The sequence below is a fragment of the Melanotaenia boesemani genome, chromosome 18, assembly GCF_017639745.1.
Source record: "Melanotaenia boesemani isolate fMelBoe1 chromosome 18, fMelBoe1.pri, whole genome shotgun sequence".
Lineage (NCBI taxonomy): Eukaryota > Metazoa > Chordata > Actinopteri > Atheriniformes > Melanotaeniidae > Melanotaenia > Melanotaenia boesemani.
Window position 1 is genome coordinate 19,037,055 of NC_055699.1, and position 22,340 is coordinate 19,059,394.

The 22,340-nt window shown below is 37.0% G+C and overlaps 1 protein-coding gene and 1 long non-coding RNA gene across 2 annotated transcripts in view; one reads left to right on the top strand and one right to left on the bottom strand.

The window, feature by feature from the left end:
- LOC121629340 (receptor activity-modifying protein 3-like) overlaps positions 1-22,129 on the top strand; it is a 48,484-nt gene extending 26,355 nt beyond the window's left edge. The window contains exons 2-4 of the mRNA XM_041969043.1: positions 9,541-9,570; positions 9,913-10,072; positions 20,129-22,129. Of these exons, the coding sequence (XP_041824977.1) occupies positions 9,541-9,570; positions 9,913-10,072; positions 20,129-20,384 (446 nt within the window). The 3' untranslated portion in view covers positions 20,385-22,129. The remainder of the gene's footprint in view (positions 1-9,540; positions 9,571-9,912; positions 10,073-20,128) is intronic.
- Positions 7,421-9,529, bottom strand: LOC121629341. The gene is made up of 3 exons (XR_006008362.1): positions 9,072-9,529; positions 7,605-7,763; positions 7,421-7,522 (listed from the first exon to the last, which is right to left on the bottom strand). It is a non-coding gene; the product is annotated as an uncharacterized LOC121629341 (long non-coding RNA).
- Positions 22,130-22,340: the final 211 nt, after the last annotated feature.

Sequence of the window (22,340 nt, forward strand, 5' to 3'; positions counted from 1 at the left end):
GAATATGAAGCCAAAGCCAGCATGTTTAATTTATCTTAGCATAGAGACTTGTTTAATTTCCCTGATATGTTTGCCTGTTTCCCAAAATATAAAAATATTATTTAAAGTCAAACAGTTGGCTGAAGTTCCTCCTTATCTAATTTTGTTTGATGTGTGACCCTTTCATCTAGTTCCAGTGCTTTCTAGTTATGCTCCCCACCACCAGGAAAAGAAGAAGAAGAAAAAAAAAATCACTCTTCTTCTTCTACTTTTTCTGATCTTAGATTTACTTTGTGGGCCCTTGGTCACACTTCCGGATGTCAAGGTGGATAATTCACACATATGAATCATTCTGTAATGTGACTGAATGACACCACCCACTTGCATTAACCACAGTCCTGTCTGCATTTCTTCAGTCAGACACATTTCATTTCAGACTTTCTCCTGCTTCACCTCAATATAAAACAATCCTGCAGCTACATTGTTTAAACAGTTTAATCATCATGTAAACAACATATTACTTACTTCTGATTAAACCATCTATACTGTTGATAAAATGTGTAATTTTTAAATTTCTTTAAAAAAAAACAAAACAAACAAACAAACAAACAAACAAACAAAAAAAAAAAACAGGATTTTGTGGGTCAAAATGGCTCATAACACCCACTACTTTATTTGTGATGTAGAGCAGTACTTGGGTCATACTGGTGCTTCTCTACGTAACGAGAACATTTTAAAACCTCACAGCTCCCATCCTCCGGATGCAAATAGGTGGGTCCTCGCTTTGCAGGCATAGAAAGCCACGCCCACAAAGGGATGTGAACTTATATGGTGTAGATTTGTTAGTTTCACACTTCTTTTTTTCAGAGTTTCCGATTCTATTCTATTCTATTTTACAATCCTTGGCAGATGCTTTTCTCTAAAGCAACTTACAGCTGAGAGTAAGAACAACACAAGCAAGAAATCAAACAGGAGTGGTATTTCATAGTTAAGTGGTAGTCAGGCTGCTGTGACCCAGGTGCTGGTGTGTAGTTTTTTTCTCTCTTTAACAGTCTTTAGTTTAATTATGAGATCATGATTGCAACACACAATATCATCTTGGGCTTAAGTGCATGCAGCTTATTCAGTACTTAGTTGAGCCAAAAAGCTGGACAAATCTTTCTAACTCATTCTGTTGAGTAGAAGAGTTAAGCTAAGTGTGGAAATGCTTCTTAAACAGCTGAGTCTTTAGCTTGTTCTTAAAAGTGGATAAGTATTCTGCGGATTGGACAGAGTTCGGAAATCGTTCCACCACAAGGGAACAAAGGAGGAAAAGAGTCTAGTTACTGATTTTGCACCACGTTGTGGTGGGAGCATTGAGCCTCTTTCACTGGCAGAGCGTAACTGTTTAGAGGGAGTGTAGCTCTGGATTAAGGAGTGAAGGTAGACAGGAGCCTTCGGGTTATTGTTTTGTAAGCCAGAAGCAGAGACAGAAAAAGTAAATGCTCATTGCATTGATTAGCCGGGACCAAAAATGAGTTGTTCACCACAAGTAAGCAATGAAGCAACAACAACAACTATATATATATATATATATATATATATATATATATATATATATATATATATATGTATATATATGTATTTTTTTACCATATATACATTGCATATGACAAATAAAAAAACAGATCTAGCAGGATACTTATTTTCATTTGCAGGTCCATAAAAAAACAACACATAAAAATATACAAAGAAAAAATTACAATAGAACATAATAAAAAATACAATAAATAATAATTACAATAAAACAGCTAAACCAATACAGTTTTGGTTAGAAGAAAACCTGCCTTAAAGTGCTAATATTCACATTTTAAAGTACATGTACTAAGCCATTACCTCTCAAAAAGGGCATATGTGTGCATCTCTTTGTTTTTACTTTGGTGTCCAACTTCATGTAGTTTTTACATTAAACTGTCCAGTATGAGCAGCAGAAGAAGCAGCGAGTGATCCGTCATGTTGCTCTACAACTCGTCCTACTTCACTTCCTCTCTTTGGTTCACTGGATGGTCTGTTTGCTTTCACACTGTCAGTGAACTGCACCAGAGTTAATTTGCAAGTGAACCAAGACCCCCAGTTTTCAAATGGACCAAACTTTGCTTCTTTGGTCTGCATCAGAGTGCAAAGGCTCATGCACAATGCCCCAAATGAACTGTAATATCTATGGAAGGAGACAAGGCTTTGTTTAAATTGGACCAAAAAGTGCCAGTGTGAATGTGCCCTTAAATAAAAAAGCAATTTTAAAAAATTGTGCTTCATTCTGTTGAAATATACTGAAAAATATACTTGCTTTTGATAATGCGTACATGTGTTTGTCATGGCCTCATGTATTTTGAATTTATAATTTATTTGAAGTCTGTGTCAGAAATTAATGCTAATTGTTTGCATGCTGGACTATACACGCAAGCCCTGGTACACACATAGGGACTTTTTAAATCTGATGAGATTTTTTATCAGTGCGAGACCTCACATGTGAAGATAAAAAAATCAGGCATTTAACAGTTTTGATCATACTGTGTGTGGTGTGCTCCGATAATGTCATCACAGAACAACACACACAGAACGATGCTGTCCTGCAACCGATCAAGAATCTCATCCTCCGAGCCAGAAATCTTGCATGATCAAACGTGATCTAACAAAAACGAAGAAGAAGAAACATAGCAACAACTGGAAAAACGAAAAAGATGAACCATGGCAACAACACCCAACATGGCAGAGGACATGCATGATGAAGTAAAGATGGTGGTCTTGCGCTTATTATTAACAAAAAAATCCAAAACTGAAAAAACAAACAAACAAACAAGCAAACAAAAAAAACAACAACAAAAAACCAAAACAGACTGGAGACGGTGTGAACACAGACTTTATATCCTTCCTTGCTCCCCAGTCAGCTCGCTCTCTGATTGGCTACATTCCCTTCCATGTCACCATCCACAGAGTCAAAACTAAGGAGTCGTCGGCTTTCCACACACATGTGAAAACTTTTGATTGCAGGTACCAAACATGTTCAATACTTCTTATTGTCGGCTACGACACATTCCGGAGCCGATTTTCAGAACGAATTCGCTCTTAACACACCTCAGACCAAATGATAATTTAATAGGAAAATCTTATAAGACTCAAGATAATCGGGTGTTTGCCATCCTTGGGCAGGAAGGGGCAAAATCGGGACAAAAACAGCCCAATAATCTTTTTGTGTGTACCTAGCTTAACTTGTAAGGGCAGGTTGGGACAATTAACACCAGAAGGTAAGAATGTCGATGGAGGTTGAAATGATGGAACATTTTAAAGACAAAACATGGTGTGTTAGTTTTAGAGAGTTGCATCCCATCTGTGATATGCTGTGCTTGCACTGGTTAAAAAAACCAATATAAATTATTAATTTATTCTTTTAAAAAAATGAATAAAAAATAAACTCAATATTATTTTAAAGTAACCCAGTATATAAAAATTTCCCTCTGGGATCCAAGTATTTTTTTGTATATTATATACAGTCATGGACAAAATTGTTGGTACCCTTCGGTTAATGAAAGAAAATATCACAATGGTCACAGAAATAACTTGAATCTGACAAAAGTAATAATAAATAAAAATTCTATGAAATTTAACCAATGAAAATCAGGCACTGCTTTTCAACCATGTTTCAACAGAATTATTTAAAAAAATAAACTCATGAAACAGGCCTGGACAAAAATGATGGTACCCTTAACTTAATATTTTGTTGCACAACCTTTTGAGGCAATCACTGCAATCAAACAATTCCTGTAACTGTCAGTGAGACTTCTGCACCTCTCAGCAGGTATTTCGGTCCACTCCTCATAAGCAAACTGCTCCAGTTGTCTCAGGTTTGAAGGAAGCCTTTTCCAGACGGCATGTTTCAGCTCCTCCCAAAGATGCTCAATACGATTTAGGTCAGGGCTCATAGAAGGCCACTTTAGAATAGTCCAATGTTTCGTTCTTAGCCATTCTTGGGTGATTTTAGCTGTGTTTTGGGTCATTGTCCTGTTGCAAGACCCATAACCTGCGACTGAGACCAAGCTTTCTGACACTGGCCAGCACATTTCTCTCTAGAATCTCTTGATAGTCTTGAGATTTCATTGTACCGGCACAGATTCAAGACACCCTGTGCCAGATGCAGCAAAGCAGCCCCAGAACATAACAGAGCCTCCTCCATGTTTCAAAGTAGGGACGGTGTTCTTTTCTTCATATGCTTCATTTTTCCATCTGTAAACATAGAGCTGATGAGCCTTGGCAAAAAGTTCCATTTTTGTCTCATCTGTCCATAGGACATTCTCCCAGAAGCTTTGTGGCTTGTCAACATGTAGTTTGGCTTTTTTATGATTTGTTTTCAACAATGGTGTCCTCCTTGGTCGTCTCCCATTAAGTCCACTTTGGCTCAAACGACGACGGATGGTGCGATCTGACACTGATGTTCCTTGAGCTTGAAGTTCACCTTTAATCTCTTCAGAAGTTTTTCTGGGCTCTTTTGTTACCGTTCGTATTATCCGTCTGTTTGATTTGTCATCAGTTTTCCTCCTGCGGCCACGTCCAGGGAGGTTGGCTACAGTCCCATGGATCTTAAATTTCTGAATAATATGTGCAACTGTAGTCACAGGAACATCAAACTGCTTGGAGATGGTCTTATGGCCTTTACCTTTAACATGCTTGTCTATAATTTTCTTTCTAATCTCCTGAGACAACTCTTTCCTTTGCTTCCTCTGGCCCATGTTGAGTGTGGTACACACCATGTCACCAAACAGCACAGTGACTACCTGTAGCTTATATATAGGCCCATTGACTGGTTACAAGATCGTAGACACCTGTAATGCTAATTAGTGGACACACCTTGGATTAACACGTCCCTTTGGTCACATTATTTTCAGTCTTTTGTAGGGGTACCATCATTTTTGTCCAGGCCTGTTTCATGAGTTTATTTTTTTAAATAATTCTGTTGAAACATGGTTGAAAAGCAATGTCTGACTTTCATTGGTTAAATTTCATAGAATTTTTATTTATTATTACTTTTGTCAGATTCAAGTTATTTCTGTGACCATTGTGATATTTTCTTTCATTAACCGAAGGGTACCAACAATTTTGTCCATGACTGTACATAGTATATTATATTTATAGTATATTAAATTTTCCAACTTAATTAATTGCCATCAACAACTGGCATGTGCTTCAGATATGAGGATGTAAATGTGTTTGAATCCTCTCCACTAGTTGTCAAGGTAACAAGGTGTGTAATAATCACAAGAATCTGATCATATCTTGCTGAATTGTTTTTGCACTCTTCCACTATGAAATGCTAAGTTTCAAGGTGTTTTTGTTTAATATTTAGCTTCTAAATGTGCTTTTTTAGCCCCACTACTCTATAAATAATACCTATGTGTGCATGAAGTGTCATCCTGATCTTTTTATAAACACTATTAGAAGCTCCCAAAGAGCTTGTGTCTCTCTTTTAGTTCAAAAGCAATTTTAGGTGTTTCCACAGCAGTTTATGCACTCCAGATGTATCCATGTTGGATTTTACAAAGAAGTTATTTTTGGATTTGCTTGCATAAGGCTTAACTATCAGGAGAAAAGAAAAAAGCCAGTGGAGACCAATGGGAACAAGATGTCTGAAAGCCAAGTTTTGATGTCAGAAAAATTGAGCTTTTTAAAGAAAAGTGCATTGTTAACCACCATGGCATTTGATTTAATGTATTGATCAGTAGACACAAAGGACCTATGTTCTTTGTGCTGGGATTGCTCTAGGAATCTTGAGAAATGATTTTCTGTCTCTGTGTATATCTTTACCGTCCTCTGATTCCGGTCTGAAAAGAGGGCAGGAAGGGTTTAATCTCTTGAAAAAGGCAGGCATATGGATTTGACTCTATCACCTCTCATGAGGGTGGATATTCTCAGGCTTTCAGACAGAGATGTCTCAAGTATCTCTAATAAAGCAGCAAGTCCCTTGGCTGTAACACTCAAAAGCCCTTTTTTTCTGTTCTGAAATAACTTCCTTGATTCCTTAAAATTCCTCACTGGACCACATTAGTCATTTTAAGCATTTCTTGAACCTCCATTAGATTTTTTTTAATCCTCCAAGATGGGTTGTAGGAAAAGACTTCAAGTTGATGAGAATATCAGAGGAAATATAATCCTGATGAAGAGCATCACCGGGAATGATACTATCGAGTGTAGCTTATTGGTAATTAGGAACCGTCATCATAGTAGTATGTTAGTGTTTATTACAAAACATAATGGATCTGAATCTCTTTAAAAAATGACAGCATATTGTAAGCACTTACCACTGTGACTTAAAGCAAGCTGCTTATGTATACATATAGTTTATCATGTGAAGATTTTGTTCAACCCATTGGTACCAGACGTCCGGTGGGCGGGATATGGGCAAGTACCTACTCATGTTATACACCACTGGAAAGCTAAGATTCTTGAGATTTTTACCATTCCAGGCTACAATCATAACTGTAGATTCAGTAAATGCTTCTTTCTCACCAGTTGCCAATATCTTTGAAGTCATACTGTATTCCAGTAGCAAAAATGGTCCTGTTACATCAGCAAGGGTCCAGTAAAAGTAGTCCAGTAAAATAACCAGTCCACAACCAGTCTTTCAACCATAAAAACCACAATTAGGCAAAAAAAAGAGAGAGATTTTAAGGGGTTAAAGAAAAAACAATATGTGTTGTTGTCTCTTGCCTGGTAATTGCTGAATTGGAATATGTGGTATAGAAAATATATAGATGGATGTTTTATTGTTAACAAAATGACTAGAATCTGTGTCATACCCAACATTCTCACTACATGAAATCAGTTCATTTTTTTATACTAAGAGAAAATTAAAATATTCTTGGCAATTTATCAGTAAATGTTTTGATGTTTTTACTCCCAAAATTCTTAATGTTGAAAAAATTGTATATATATATATATATATATATATATATATATATATATATATATATATATATATATATAAACTGAGTTGATTGATTTTTAGTTAGTGCATTAAATTTCATAAATATTTAAAACTGTACAGGGTTAAGGTAATATTAATAACAGGAAATATTAAATTCAAGGTATTTTCCTGCCATTTAAACCGGGCGATCATCCGGATCATCCTCTCTGATCTGACGGCTTGTTTGGCGCCACTTGGAACAAACAAATCAGTCGGTCTGTAGAAAAACTCAGAAAATGTTCCAATTTGACAAATAATGTTGATGTTTGGTCTTTATTTGTTCAGTAAATATCTAATTTTCCTTATATGTTAGGAGACATCCAAAGGACACTGTTGCACTTTGCAGACTATAATCTGTAAGAAATGTGCACAAAACATGAATTTATTATTAACTTTTGTTTATTCTTATGATCAATTTCACCATGAAAGATCCATGCCCCTTTTGTTTTGGTAAAGCCTCTTTTCACCAGCAAACTCTTTTATCTCCATTTGAAAAAGCAAACTCCTCCTCTGCCGCTTATCATCACTTCTCTCCGGGTCATCGCCCAGCTGAGGGTAAAGGAGCGGACCCAGTGATTCATATTTAAGACAAACAAAGCTAAATCATCTGATCAAACCAAAAATACTCCACCTCAAAACATCCTTGTTAGTTGGTCAAACAGGGAAGTCTATATTTAGTCTTTGTCCGGCGAGGCGTCTTTCCAAAATGATCCTCCGCTTTGTGTGAGTGGCTCTTCAAAGGGAGATTCACCTTCCTGTGCATCAGCATGTTTGGCTTTGGCCAGAGCTGCTGTTAGCAGGTTTTGGGATTAGAGAACAGAAAGAAGGAATTAAAAAGAGAAGATGAGATGAAGTTTGTTAGACAGTTGCAGGGTTGTACTGAGGAGTTTCATTGAGAAGCAAATTTTCCTTTCTTCTTTGATTTTGTAAATATATAAACGAAGTCATGTTCAGCTTTTGCAACAACTCAGCAAGGGACAAAAAAAAAATCATGCAATAATGGTTTAGACAATGAGGGAAAGAGTTTGCTGCCAACAGAAGTCACTGAATGACCTTTAAAGCACAGCTGTATAAAGGAAAGCCGAGTTAACCATTAATGACAAGACGCGTCCACGGTGAATTTGAATTGCTCCCTCTGATACAAAAGAATGCAATGGACTTTCTTTTCATCCTAGATGCAACTAACATAGTTAAAGATCTATGGTGAACATAATTGTTTCAAGTTGTTCCCTCATGCTGGTTGTAACTCTTATTTTACTAGTTCATTTGACAGAGACAGAGCATGTTAAACAGAAAAACACTTCTAAATATGCCAGATTGAGCTGAAGGGCTAATTTTTATCTGTCGTCCCTGGCCAGATCTTACAAAGTCTCCCTGTAATGAGGAACTGTGTTACATAATGATGAAATGTCAAGGTATTTTTATATGATAACTGATCCTGCAGCATAATATCCCCTTGAAGTGTATGCAGGTTAAAGCTGCAGAAACGTCTTTGCCGAGAATATAGACTACCAATCAAAAGTTCTAAAACACTTTTCCAATAACACCAACAAGACAACACTGAAATCATGTCTAATGCTCATGACATGCTTTGTATTGGGTTGACATTAAGATCACATCATAAAAAAGGCATCTATGCATTGTAATTAGTACTGAAAGGCTCTATATGAAGGACATTGAAATTTTTGTCTAAAATTATCCCCTACACTGTTTCTATGGATCATTTTATACTACAGCTTCCACTGAACATTCATTTCCAAGGATGTGGTCAGCCAGTTCTTTCACATGAGGTAGCCATCATAACTGTGAAAACTGAAAGTGTAATGAGTTATCATGGAGGACCTGTGGACACACACACACACACACACACACACACACACAGTGATGGAGATTAAAACAAGGGATGGTTTATTGAAACCGGGGGAATGCAGGGAATAATCCAGATGAAGTCTGGCAGAGACTGGCGGCAGGTTCCTGAGCTGCAGTCGAACACAAACTCCTGAAACAACTCCAGACGTAAACAGTGGGGATCCACAATCCAAAGGCGTAGTACTCAGACAGGCAAGGGTCATTCACAAAGTGGCAGAGGTCAGATTACTTATCAGGGTTGGGCAGGGCTCAGAGGTTTTTCCAAAGCAGGGTTGATGTCCAGACAGGCGATGGGCAGGAAAAGTCTGACGTGGAATCAGGCGCAAGGGAATCCGAGGGACAAAACAGGGTTGTTCACAGGAATCAAAAGGCAAGAGAAAATGCTGGATATCAACAAGGTGAACAATGCTGACCATCTGGCAGGGAAGCAGAGACAAGAGAGGGTTTAAGTAGGAGAGCGGGCAGGTGGGAGTGATGTGTAATCAAGGAGGCCCAGGTGGAGCAGATGAGCTTGATGAGGAAACGGAGCGGCGACCATGACAGAAAGGCAGTATTTTTCCACCATGTATCATGTTCCTTTGCATTCGAGTGCTTTTGTTTCCCAGTTTTTAGGTTTTTCATTTTACTAAAAACATGCAGTGTGTTGTGAGTTGACCAGAAGTTTCTCTAACTTCTTTATTTTTATCTTTTCTTCACAGTTAATACCCGGATGATGAGAGGAGTGTCAGGTAAGCATATCCATCTGGGACATTAATAATATCAGTAAAAGGAACAACACGATACAGCAGACACATAAAAAAGACTAATTTTCATTATTCCCAAAACATAATGGACAGAAATGAAACTCTTGATGGACAGAGTAAAGACTTTAATTTACACCTTCATGACAGAATATTATAAGATAAAGCTTCCATGAAAGGCAGCTAATAAATAATATAAGACTACAAGCCAAACATCAGTGAACATCCACGTTTGTAATGATTCTCAGTCACTGTCCTGTTCATCCAGAATCACACACACAGCAGCATTTGATCCATATAAATGTTTTGTTCCTTTCTTCACTCTGACAGCCACTGACAGTTTAAACATAGAGCCCACGACCAGCTGGCAGAGAAGAATCTGCAATGAATCTCGCCTCCAGTGGGAAGTGCAGGTCTGTGGAGAAGAGTTCAAACAGGACATGGCCCACATAGATCCACAGTACTGGTGTAACCTTACGCACTTCATCAGGTAGGATGGCAACATCATTTTTATTTACAATAGACAATAGAGAGGTGATAAAGAAAAGCCCTGGACCACACACACCAAGTACGGAGGCTATTTCGCTTGCACCCTTCAGATTGTTAAATTTTTCACATCTCACATGTGCTTCAATAAATTTAATTCTTTGTCATGTTCCTGAAATCATCAAGACATGGTGCAGGAAATAAATTTACATTGATCCAGTGCAATGTTTAATTAGGCAGTGTGTATTAAGCTTACATCCACATAACTGCCAAGGCCCAAGATTTCCCTACAGAAAACTATCCAGAGCATCTTCCTTCCTCTCTTTTCATGTCACCTTCTCCCATCGCGACAAGGTCCAGTGATCACTGAAAACATTTTTTAATGCAAGAAAGGAGTCAGTGTGAGCGCCTGACTGGTCTGCAGCTTTCCATACAGCAGAGATGCATTGACACCTTTTATTACAGCCGGCATTAAGCTTCTTCTCTGAAAGCAGCTCTTTCAAACTGGACCCCACAGGGTAGCTTTTGTTCTCCATATAAATCAGTAAACATTAAGTGTCCGTGACCATGTCAGTTCATTGATTATCCATGCTTGGACGACTTCTGGTACATACTAATGCTTGTTACTAGACTCTATAGTGGTAAATGCACATAAACCTGTGAAATTCCTAATCTCAAAGAGTAATTAAATTGTTGTGATATCTTAAAGGAAAAGGAAAAATAAAAAGTAGAACAAAGAGGTATTTAGATCATGCATTTCATCATATCCTAGTGTTTTATAAAGTTATTATAGTGGGATGAAAGATCTTCTGTATCTGTACTTTTAAACTGTATTTTAGATATAGAGTCATGGATGGCAGATAACTTCTTACAGCTTAACCAGGACAAAAAAGTAGTTTTAATTATTGGTCCTGAGGAAAAGAGAGAGGTCGTTTCACCAAAACAACATAATTTCAGTCCTTCTAAATGTGTGAGAAATCTGGGTGTTCTTTTTTACTCCTAGCTGGATTTTATTCCACATGCCAGAAATATGGCAAAGACAGGACTTTTTCATCTTCAAAACATCACCAGAGTCCCCTGCTTTTTTCTCTCTTGCCAGGTGCTGATGCTTTTAATTCTAGTAGAATAGTTACTGTAAAGCCCTGCTCGCCGGTCTTCTCAAAAAGTGTGTTTCAAACCTACAATTACTTCACATTCGGTTCTGATGAGGACCAGCAGGCGGGAACACATTACACCAGTTTTTAAATCGCTGCTTTGTCCAAGTTTATCTTGGACATTATTTATGTAATTCTGAGACACTCCCACACATGGGCCATGCATGGTGCAGTTCGATAAACATAACATCTGTACAGCATCTGGCAAGCCATCAATTACCAGTTGTTTACTGTTAATAATAAGGAAGAAAAAAGTTAGTCTGGTAATGTATGTAACGTATATGTGTGTATGGCACCTGTGTGGTGTTATTTTTACATCAAATAAGTGTGAAATGAGTTGATCTGCAGCAGTGATGGTATCTATGTTTGTGCTCTTTAAATATCTTATTCATTTGTATTCTCGCTGTATAGCATCCTCTGTAGCCATGCCGTCATTTTCATCACTCATGCCAGACTTGATTTAAGAGACAGACATAATCACTCCAGTTTAATTGCTTTTGGAGACATTTATTGCTATGTAACCTGATATGTATATTCTCAGAAAGGATTATCCACAGCAGCATATACTCCTACTGCTTCTTTATGTTTAAGGAGATTACATTACACGGCATACATAACTTGTCCCATTTACAAGGTTTTTTAAATAGTTGCTGTGGTCTTTACTATAAATTGGCTGCCTTAATATTTTTAACTCAAAGTTATCCCAAGACAAAGAGCAGCAATAAATGTCTCTCATGCTGGCTCAAAATGAGGTGCTGATGTTGGGAATAGTTGACTCGCTCCTTCACACACATCTTAAAATGTAAAATTAAGCTTTCTCCTTATATTTATTGACCAGAATGGCTTTAATGTACATTGATGTATTAGCAAATATTTTATCAGGAAATGACACTAAAAATGTTACAACAGGGAGATTTAGTCATTTTGTATAAAAAAATCTGCCAAAGATGAAAGACATCTGGACTCTGAAAACCCACCCACATTTGAACCTCATCATTATCCCTTCTCCTTTCATAAGGGTTGCTATCTTCATGTCGGAGTGCTCTTCATTTGTAGTTTAAATGAAGGGTCTGTCAGTCTTCCATGGTGACATTTTCTGGAAAACTCTCAGATTGATAGACTGCTCTATCTTTGCCTCTTGCAGCTGGTTAGATGTATGTGGGTGGGAGAACAGCTGGAGGTTTGCTTTCCAAAGCAGTCCTTTTTTCAAGAAATATCTCAGCCATGACCCCCCCATCTGAAACTCTTCATCCAGCTTTTCGAATTCATTCCTTCTTTTCACCTCTGGCCTCCCACACTTGTCTGCTTTTGCTTCACTTCAAAAGCAAAATCAGAGGGTGAGAGTCGGCTATGAGACCAGTTTTTTTTTCTCAGTACAGCAGGGAGTCTAAATTATCATCTGAGTCACTGATTTTCAGGAAAGATTTCTTTAGAAAATAGAGACAAACTAGCGTCCCTACAAGAGGCAGGGGCAATTTCCAATTTCAGACTCTAAATGACCTTCTCTAGACCATTTATTCTTACATTGAAAAACATCTCATATGAGTATGTCACAACTGAAGCAAACCCTATTATGAAGTGGTTACACTGGTAGCTTATCAAAGCCCATAAGAGAGATAAAGTTGGGGGGCAGTTGGCACCAGTACTAACATCATTTTCAAGAATATCACAGTGTTATCAACTGCTTTGTTAAGGATTATTACTAATTTATTCTGTTCTGTTTTAGTTGCTGTAAATTAGAAACAAAAGGTATTTGTTAGCTAAAACCATGGTTTGGCTAGTTAGTATCTAAATATCAAGTTGAGAGTGAAACGGTGCTCATTCTCACCATCAATAAATTTGCCATCTTGGCTACATAGAGGAAGAGAACAGTTAATCAATGCTCAGCCCACAGGGTTTCCTTTTCAGCAGTATAATTACACTAAAGCTAACGCTAACAGTAACAGATTTCTATCAAGTGTTTATATTGTTGTTATGGTGCTGTTTGGTGTTAAAGCTTGTTAAATTCTTGCTGTCACTGCAGGATTAGATTTGTGTTATGAGTCTAAAAAGTGTCCGTTAGGAGGAAAACATGCATCAAATGTTGCAGCTATTACTATAAGTTAGTGCACAACTTGTGTTTATTTTGAGACGATATTACCCTTTTGAAAAGTAGCCTAGCTAAACAAGTACATATTGTACTAAAAGTTAGTACTCTAAGCAATATTCAAATCTAGACTTGTTGGTTTTGCTTTCTAGGCATCAACTTGTTCACTTCTACTGCTTTTATCGGGGTTGCTACCTTACATAGCTCACAGCTGCCTGGCACTGCCTAATCAGAGGTAGATGATGATGGTGATGGCCATGGTGTTACGGTCAGAAAGTTACATACTGTAGTGCTACCTTAAAATATCCAATGTTAGAACTGAAATTACACTTTAGTACCAAACATTGTTCTTTGGGGGTTTGTTTTGTTTTGCAACACAATTTATGTTTGCAAACCTGGCTAAATTAACCTTAGGTCGGAAAAGATCCAGCCCTTTTTTTCTTTTAAAATGGATTATATGGACAGTTTGATTGTGCAGTTTTACTTAGGGGCATGTCTGACTTTTTACTTGGAGGAAAAGTCAGACATGCTACTGATTGATGAGTCTTCCTTCCTTCATGCTTGCTAGTTTAAAGGAAATTACATAATACAGAACTGTGAATCTATAAATAGTTAAGTGGTATCATTTTAAAAAATTCTTTCAAGTGCTTCTTTTTTGCCTTTATGGTTTACCTGGAGTGCAGGATGGGTAGTGTAATGTCCGGGCTCAGTTTTTCTCCTTAAGAGATACTTGGTTATTAAGTGTACTAGTTCCTTAAATCTAAAGACTATGCGTAATAGATTTTAAAGTACAAAAACAACCGTTAAACCTATATGTGATCTGTCAGTGGTGTGTTGAATCAAATGATAGATGTTAAGACAACTTTGGGAATTTTGTTTCAGACTGGAACACAGACTGGTTTGCCTTTCTGGGCTTTGCCTGCAGGAGATTGTGTTTTGTATTGTTTTTATAACAAGTCGGGTGTCTGAACTTTGTATATATGCTGGTGTGGAACTTGAACCTGAACCAGATGAGGCAAGTGAGACAATAGGAAAAGGGAACGAGGGTGTATGAAGGGACAAAAGGAAGCTGAGATTGGTGAGAAGGATTGCATTTAGAGAGCAAAGGGCATCGTGTTTAAAAAAGCAGTGACCCCTGCTGAGCATCCGCCATTTGACAAATGAGCCATGCATCCCTGCAGTGATCGCTGATGGCCAAACACACAGCTAGCATTACCTTTTTGTGTGAAATGAGCCGGTCAAAGCTCATTGGTGTGCAGAAAAGGCTACAGATCTGCCACTGAGAAGCTGTGCGTGCATTTATGCTCTTTGTCAATTATTTAAAATAAACATATTGATTTTCCACCCTGAAGAGTTTACAGCTTTCAGAGCGGCAAAGTTTAATGTTGTGTGCACAGTAACAAGGGAAACGGCTGTTGTTTTGCACTGTTATTTACGTATATAAAGTGTTGTGGTTTGAACCCTGTGCCAGTCATTCGTTTTAATTTCTTTTTTCAGCAAAGTCATTAAATACATTATACAATACAAAACAAACAAACAAACAAACAAAAAACAAGCATTGAAATGATTGCATCTGAATGAGAAACTTGTATGTCTTCCTCTAATATGTCTATATATATATATATATATATATATATATATACATATATATATATATATATATATATATATATATATATATATATATATATGTGTATGTCATCTCCCAAACTGTGATGAAAAACATGGTGAACAAAATACTAAGAGACTATTTTATAATTAGAATTTAGCTCGTCATGTTTTTGAGTTGATGGTGCAAAATTTTAACATCCTCTCTCTTCACTTTCCTTTTCTTTCTGCTGTGGTTTCTCTCCGTTAATGTTTATCATTTAAAATCATCTGACCTGTGTGTTTAGCTGCTCCTCAAGGTTCTGTTTGCGTTCCTTTATGTCATTTAAGTTGATTTAATGGTATATTCTAGCACTTTTATACAAGATAATCACTTTGATTTTTGTTCTTGAGAACTGTTATATGAACAAATTTACTCACTGTAATATATGGTTCTCATACAGTCATAATTATGTAAAGCCACATCATCCCTAAATAATAGATAATCTAAATTTTTTTTGTCATTTAAGCCATATTATTTTCATAAGGAGCAAACTATTCAACCAGGTTTGCAAATGGAATCAAGCTTAGATACGTTTATGTGGAACTGGTGCACAAATAACTTCAGAAAGAGTTTCGTACATCAGCTGGCAGATATCTGTTTGTAGGATAATTTCTGCTGCATCCATGTGAAACCTCTTTGGCCTCCTCACATCTCCCAAAGCTGTTTATTGCATCTTAAGTATGGGGGACATGCTGTTACTTTTGCCAAGCCAAACATTTGCTTGGAGAATGCAGAAAGCATATATGAGCTACATCTAAATGTTTAGATACGAAGTCAAACATTTTTATAGAGTATCTCATTATTTTTGATTTACAGAATAAATTAGATTTTAATCATGAAAGTTAAGGTTTTTTTTTCAGATTTGTCTGCTGTAGTTGAAGAGAGTGTCTGCATTTACAGGTGGAGCCTCACCCGAAAAGTGACTTTTTTCCTCAGTTTTTTGTGTAAGATGGTGAAGAGACAGCAAAGAAACAAACTTTGAGTGGCCAGTAAGTGTGAGGAGACGACCAGCTCAGTTGTAAGGACCTCCTGCATGAGCAGACAGAGAGATGCTTCATTTGTCTTGTCAGACAGTTTAAGAAAAGAAAGAAGAAGAAAAAAAAAAATCTAATCATGCTGAAGGCTTTGATTCACCTCAGTTGAAATTTTTTTGCAGCATCTTCCATTCCTGGCTTTCGTACATTCTGAAATATTGTAAAGAGATACAGTAAAATGGTAAATTTTTACTTCAGCAGTTGGGTTGTATGGTATGATTCACCTTCGTCCAAAGAAACAACTTCTCATACTTAAAAAACAGGATATAAACTTGCTTACATGTGAATTTATGTCTCCTGTTGTGTGAAAATCTTGACAGAAGCTATTCTGCAATCTGTATACTCAGTAAGACTTTGAGTCTAAGCAACATAGCTTATGAGCAAGTTTGCACAAGTTCTGTCCTGTTAATTAAATAAAGAGATTGACAACAAACATGCCTCTCCATTAGATTTACTTTAAAGTGTGGCACCATTTAAAATGACTGCTTTGTGACTTAACATATCCATGTAAATCTGCAGTTTTCCAGTCATTAAACAGATATTATGAGTAATCTTTCAGATTCATAAAGGATTGGATTATTATATCAGTTTCCCTGGCAGCTCTACAGGATAATGTCTCAAAGGGGGGTTTAAATTTTATTACATCTGACTGAAATATTATGTTGTGGCATTATGTTCGAATTAGACTCCAAATACTCACAAAAGAAGAGTAGCTTCTGTAGCTGAATTCACTCATAGACCCTTAATGTGAATTTATACAAATATATCTGTATTTTTGATGAAGAGACCTCCACATCAGTGTTGGAGTATATTATGTGTTTATGCAGCTAGGAATCTCTTCTATGTTTGACCCTCCCAGCTGATTATTGCACGTAACGAGGGATGGAAAGCAGGTTAATTGCCGTGTATTGCAACTAGAAAATAACTTAAAAGTCTGTGATACGCTACAGCCTTTCAGGCTGCATTCAGATCTGCCCGAAGCCCTGGTACATACATTTTTCATCCATCTGTCTAATATTTTGTTTTCCTCAGTCATTCAAATGCTCTCTCTGCTGTCCCTTTTTTCAGCTTTTAGCCGGTGGCAAAAACCACCTCATAGTGAGATCAGCCCATATATTATCGCTGAACACACTAAAACCTGCTGCTGCTAGCCTGTATTGAAATTACTTTGCTGTTTCCATTTTGAATATATACTATTGCTGAGTTCAGACAAAGGAGGAAGTTTTTTTTTGTTTCCTCAAAAAAGCAAAATAAGCCAGACAAAAATAGCTAAACCATTTCCTAGCTTGCATAGTCTTTTTCTCTTACATGCAGTGCAATATATCCATATACTGTTTAAATACACAGTATACCCAACTACAGGCAGCAGGGTCCATTTGATTTGAAGCACTTTAGCAAAGGTAATTTCAAAGCAATGGCTACAGCTTGACATCAGAGCCTAATTTATATGTGCTATATGAAGGACAGCAGGTTGAAACAGTCTTAACTTTGAGTTAATGTAATAATGATCCATTGCTCCTGGTAATGGCTGCTGTTTTGTGTTAGTCTGCTAATTATGTGCAGCAGTTTTACATAATTATCTAGATTTTTATCTTACAAGTCAGAGACTGACTGTCTGCCCTAATGTTTCTGGTTAATTTACTTATAGCATGGCACTCTGGATGGCGTTTAAGGGGGTTATTTGGTTTTTGTTTTGCCTGTTAGGCTACACACACACATGCAGCCTGACAAAAACCAAGGGAAACTACCTCAGTTCTGTTTTATAGTTCTTACATTTTTATTCAAATGATCCCACTAAAACAAATAAAAATGGGCTAAAATTTAGTTTATAATTGATAATAAAATCCATTAAAACAAATAAAAGATATAAACTTTTTAGCTAATGATTTAAATTACCTCCAACGTTAGTTGATTTTCAGTTTATCTGTATAGTTTAAATAAATGAAAATGTACCATTATGTTTCTAATAATTTAATTAATATTTGAAATACTGATATTTTTTTCTGATATTCAAAATGTTCCAGGAGTTGCTCAACATAATGGGCAACACACTCTTTACATAACATGCTGATTAAGCAATGCATGTGTTCAGTCAGAGGCTTCTTCAGATCTGCTGCAACAGAGAAAGGAACAGAGGTTCATTCCTGCCCACAACAATAATGCTATGAAATAAAGTCCAGAAATTAAACTAAGTTGTGACCCAATACGAATCTGAATCTTTGGGGTTGTTTTCCGATTTTGAACTAATTCTGAATTCCAAATGAATTTTACATAAATAAAAGAAGAAAATCACTTTTCTACACTGAGTAATTTCAGGGTCTACTGTGTTTGCTCTCAGTTTATTGAGCTTGTTAAATAAAAATATTATAGATGAGACATATGATTTGTTTTACCTTATTTGGGAGTTTAGCGTAGTTGTGCATTTGTGTATCATGTGTTGACCTGAAGCCACGACCTTTTCTTTTGTTCCATCTTTGTTCAACAACTAAATTATTCAATGTGATTTCTGTTGTTAGTTGTGCTATAAAATTAAAATGAAATGATATTTATCCCCTGATGTAGAAGTTTTTTTTTTTTTTTTTTTTTTTTTTTTAAATGAGAAATGGTTAATCATTGATTAATTCCAGGGTTGCATGGTAGTGTGGTGGTTAGCACCACGGCCTCACAGCAAGAAGGTCGCTAGTTTGAGCCCCAGCTCGGGGAAGGTTTGAACGATGGCTTTTCTGGGTGGAGTTTGCATGTTCTCTCCATGTATGTGTGGGTTGTGTCCAGGTAACCCTTTCTCCCACTGTCCAAGGACACGCATGTTAAGTTACTTACTTTACTTTAAATTCTCCCTAGGAGTGAGTGTGAGCATGAATGGTTTTCTGTCTCTCTATGTTGGCCCTGCGATGGACTGGTGACCTGTCCAGGGTGTACCCCACCTTTCACCTGCTAAATGCTGGGTTAGGCTCCAGCTTCCCCACAACCCTTAATGGATGAAACGGTATAGATAATGAACCAATAATCAATTTCAATGCTCTGTCCAGACCTCCATTAACCCTTGCAAGTATATTGAGTCAACTTTTTTAAGATGTATTGTTGCTATCAAACCCAAAATGAGCTAGTATTTTCCTTGAAGTGTTAAAATGTCTCAGTTTCAGCATCTAATGTGTCATTTACAATCTTTTGGGGGTAAATTATGGGTTTATGAGATTTGCAAATTCATTGCATTCTGTTCCTATTCACATGCTAAGACTGCATGCCATATCTGCTGGAACTGGGTTTGTGTATGAGCCAAACTAGCAGCTCTGGAGCCTCAGGCATGCATTGCATACATTTCTAAACAATATATTTAATGTTGGCATACTTCACATACAGTAGCTTAATGCTTACTCCAAGCTTGAACTATTTAGATTAATGTAATAAAAAATACTGTAAGGTCTAAATTGGGTTAGTGTCAGAATATTATTGTGCATATAAATGTAGTCCATCAAGGGAATTCCCAAACATATCAAGCTGTTTCTTGTCAGTTTTCTTGTAGCATCAGACAGATCTGACATGACAGATTACAGCAGTCATTGTTTTAAAAATATCTAGGAACATCTGGCTTAGCACAATGCCTTAGATACAGGTGATGAAGGGAAACAAGACATTTCATGTTCAGATCCTCAGCCTGTTCCCTAAATGACTGTTCAGTGAGTGAGAAAACAAGCTCCTAGATGACATGAGAGAGAGAAAAAAAGGCTTTGAGAGAGAATTCAGGATGGAAAAAGAGGGATTAGGAGTAGCTGAATGTATTCATCAAAGTAGAGCTCTGAGCCTGGAAAGCTCCGAGGCAGCTGAGTGACACGGTAGAAATAGAGAAGGGTAGTGGGCCAAAAAAGGGAGTAAATAGCAGTGTATCACTGAACACAATGATGGATTACTTGCAGAATCTCAGAGGCTCAGGTTAATATAAACTAAACCAAAGTGGCGTTTGAAATAATTCTGTGCCCATCAGAGACTCTTTCTCAAACAACTAATGTAAAGTTTAGTCTTGATATTAAACAATCCACCCAGTATGATTCAAGTTTAACACCCTAAACTGTGTCCTTGTTTGCAAATGCATGCTTTAAATCAGAGGTAATTTTGTATTCTTTGTCTATTTCCCCAGTGAGTACCACCTCTTCACCCTCTGCACAGAGACAAAGTCCCACATCGTCAACTGCTACTGGCCCAACCCGCTGGTGGAGAGTTACATCATCCGCATACACAAGCACTTTTTCTCCAATTGCACCATGGAGCAGGTGGAATGGGTCGACCCACCAGATGAGACACTCACCGTCCTCATCCTCATCCCAGTTTTCCTCACCTTGGCTATGATTGCACTTGTGGTCTGGTGCAGCAAGAGGAGTGATCTCTTAGCTTAGGTCACAAAGATGGAAGAGACAGACTGAATTTAAGTGCCTGATCTCTTCCTTTTAGGCCAGTGGTGCACAACAAAGGCGTGCAGACTGTTTCTGTTGGTCAGATTATCCCCTAAGTGGCACCATAAACCACTCCGACCTCCTCTGGAAAAGACTAAAAGAATGCTCAGCATTTTAAAGAAGTGTTTTCTTTGTTATTATAATTCTGACATTGGCTGAATGTCACTTAACTTGGAACCATATCTTTGGTATGAAAAACACAAGTGTGAATCTCATGTACAAATGTACCATATAATTTTAGGGTAATATAAAATATGATAGCTACTACTCTTACTCCTTATGTCTATACAGTAAATATAGAGTAGCAGCTAACAGCTAGCTAACTTAGCTTAGCAGGACTAGGAGTTGGAGGTGTTATCCAAAGATAAAAAAATTAATTAAAGCAAAACTGTATAATAAGAATTGATAATAATAATCTACCAAATAATCTAAAGTTCATAATTAACAAACATAATTTGTGTTTGGAGGCCGTAGTAGGGTACTGATGCTCCCAAAAGTCACAATGAACCAGAAAAATGACTAAATCCCATGTTTATGTGGATTTAAAAATGTAAATGAAATGTGTTGGATTAGTGAGTTTTGATGGGCTTCATACAGCCAGTTGAGCTGGTTACCTCTTGGCGGAGCAATACTAGCTGTTTCTCTGCTAAGCTAAGCAGCTATAGCTTTTTCACAGGGACTCTTAACTCTGGATAAGAAGCTCAATTTGATTTCCCAAAATGTTGAGCTATTCCTTCGAGGTACAGGGGATGCCAGTTGTTTGAAATGCCATCACTTAACTGGGGTAATGTGACCTGTGGGACACATTCCTAAAGCTCTTGGATCCAGACTTTTGACCTTGGAGATTCTTGTCGTAGCTCTGAATCACTGCTGAAGGCCAAAGTACCATTAGTCAGTGACTGACCTCTAAACTGGTGGGAAATAAAACTCACTGAGGAAGATGTTGTTAAATATTCTATCATCACACTGTATGATTGCCTAAAAGGAAGCCAAATCTGGACTTTGTACTGTTTCAAGGAATATGAAGTTGGTTCTTACTGGGTAACTGAATGGAAGGACATACTGCCCAAAGACAAACACGGTGAATTATCTGTTAAATATATGGGACTTGAATTTTATTTGTGACTACCTGAGCCCCAAAGGACTGTTTTATATGAGTGTAACTTATCAGATATTGTTGTTGAAATACTGTAATACTTACAAGGAAGGGTTTTCCTCAGAGGCAACAATGAACTGACACGAAGACCTCATACTGTACAGTGATGCTCCCTGTCTGTGCTGTCTACTGTATCTGTGTTGCCTTTCACACCAGTAAGAAATACACACTGATGCTTTGAAATGTATTCCTCAAAAAAGAGGTTTGATTAATGTTTGCGCTTCATTCCCAGCCAGCTATAAATCAAACTAGACCAAGCTCTGCTTTTTAGTCAACATCAAAGGATCATCCCTGACATCGCTCACCCACACAGTGTCTGAGTCCACATGTACAATGGTATTTAAAAAAAGGTTTAACACTAAAACTCCATCTGCACTAGCTAACCATGTGACTATTCGCATTCGCAAGACATGCACGTCATGTAACGTAATGTGTCGTTGCTCAATTATTAAACCAAATTGAAAAAACAAACATCCATTTAATGAAAAATTGCATTAATAAACTAAAATAGAAATTAATTTATTCAAATTTCCTGAAGTAAAATTCTGAATGTATATTTTTTATAAATATTTAACAGAAATAATATTTTTTTTCTTTTTTATTAACAGTAATACATAATGTTATTTTAATAAACATACTATTAGAATTAATTTAGCTGTATTATTGTTATTTATTAACAAATGTTTGATTATAGATTTTTACAGTTATAAACACAGTTTTAAAATATACCTTGGAAGGAGTTT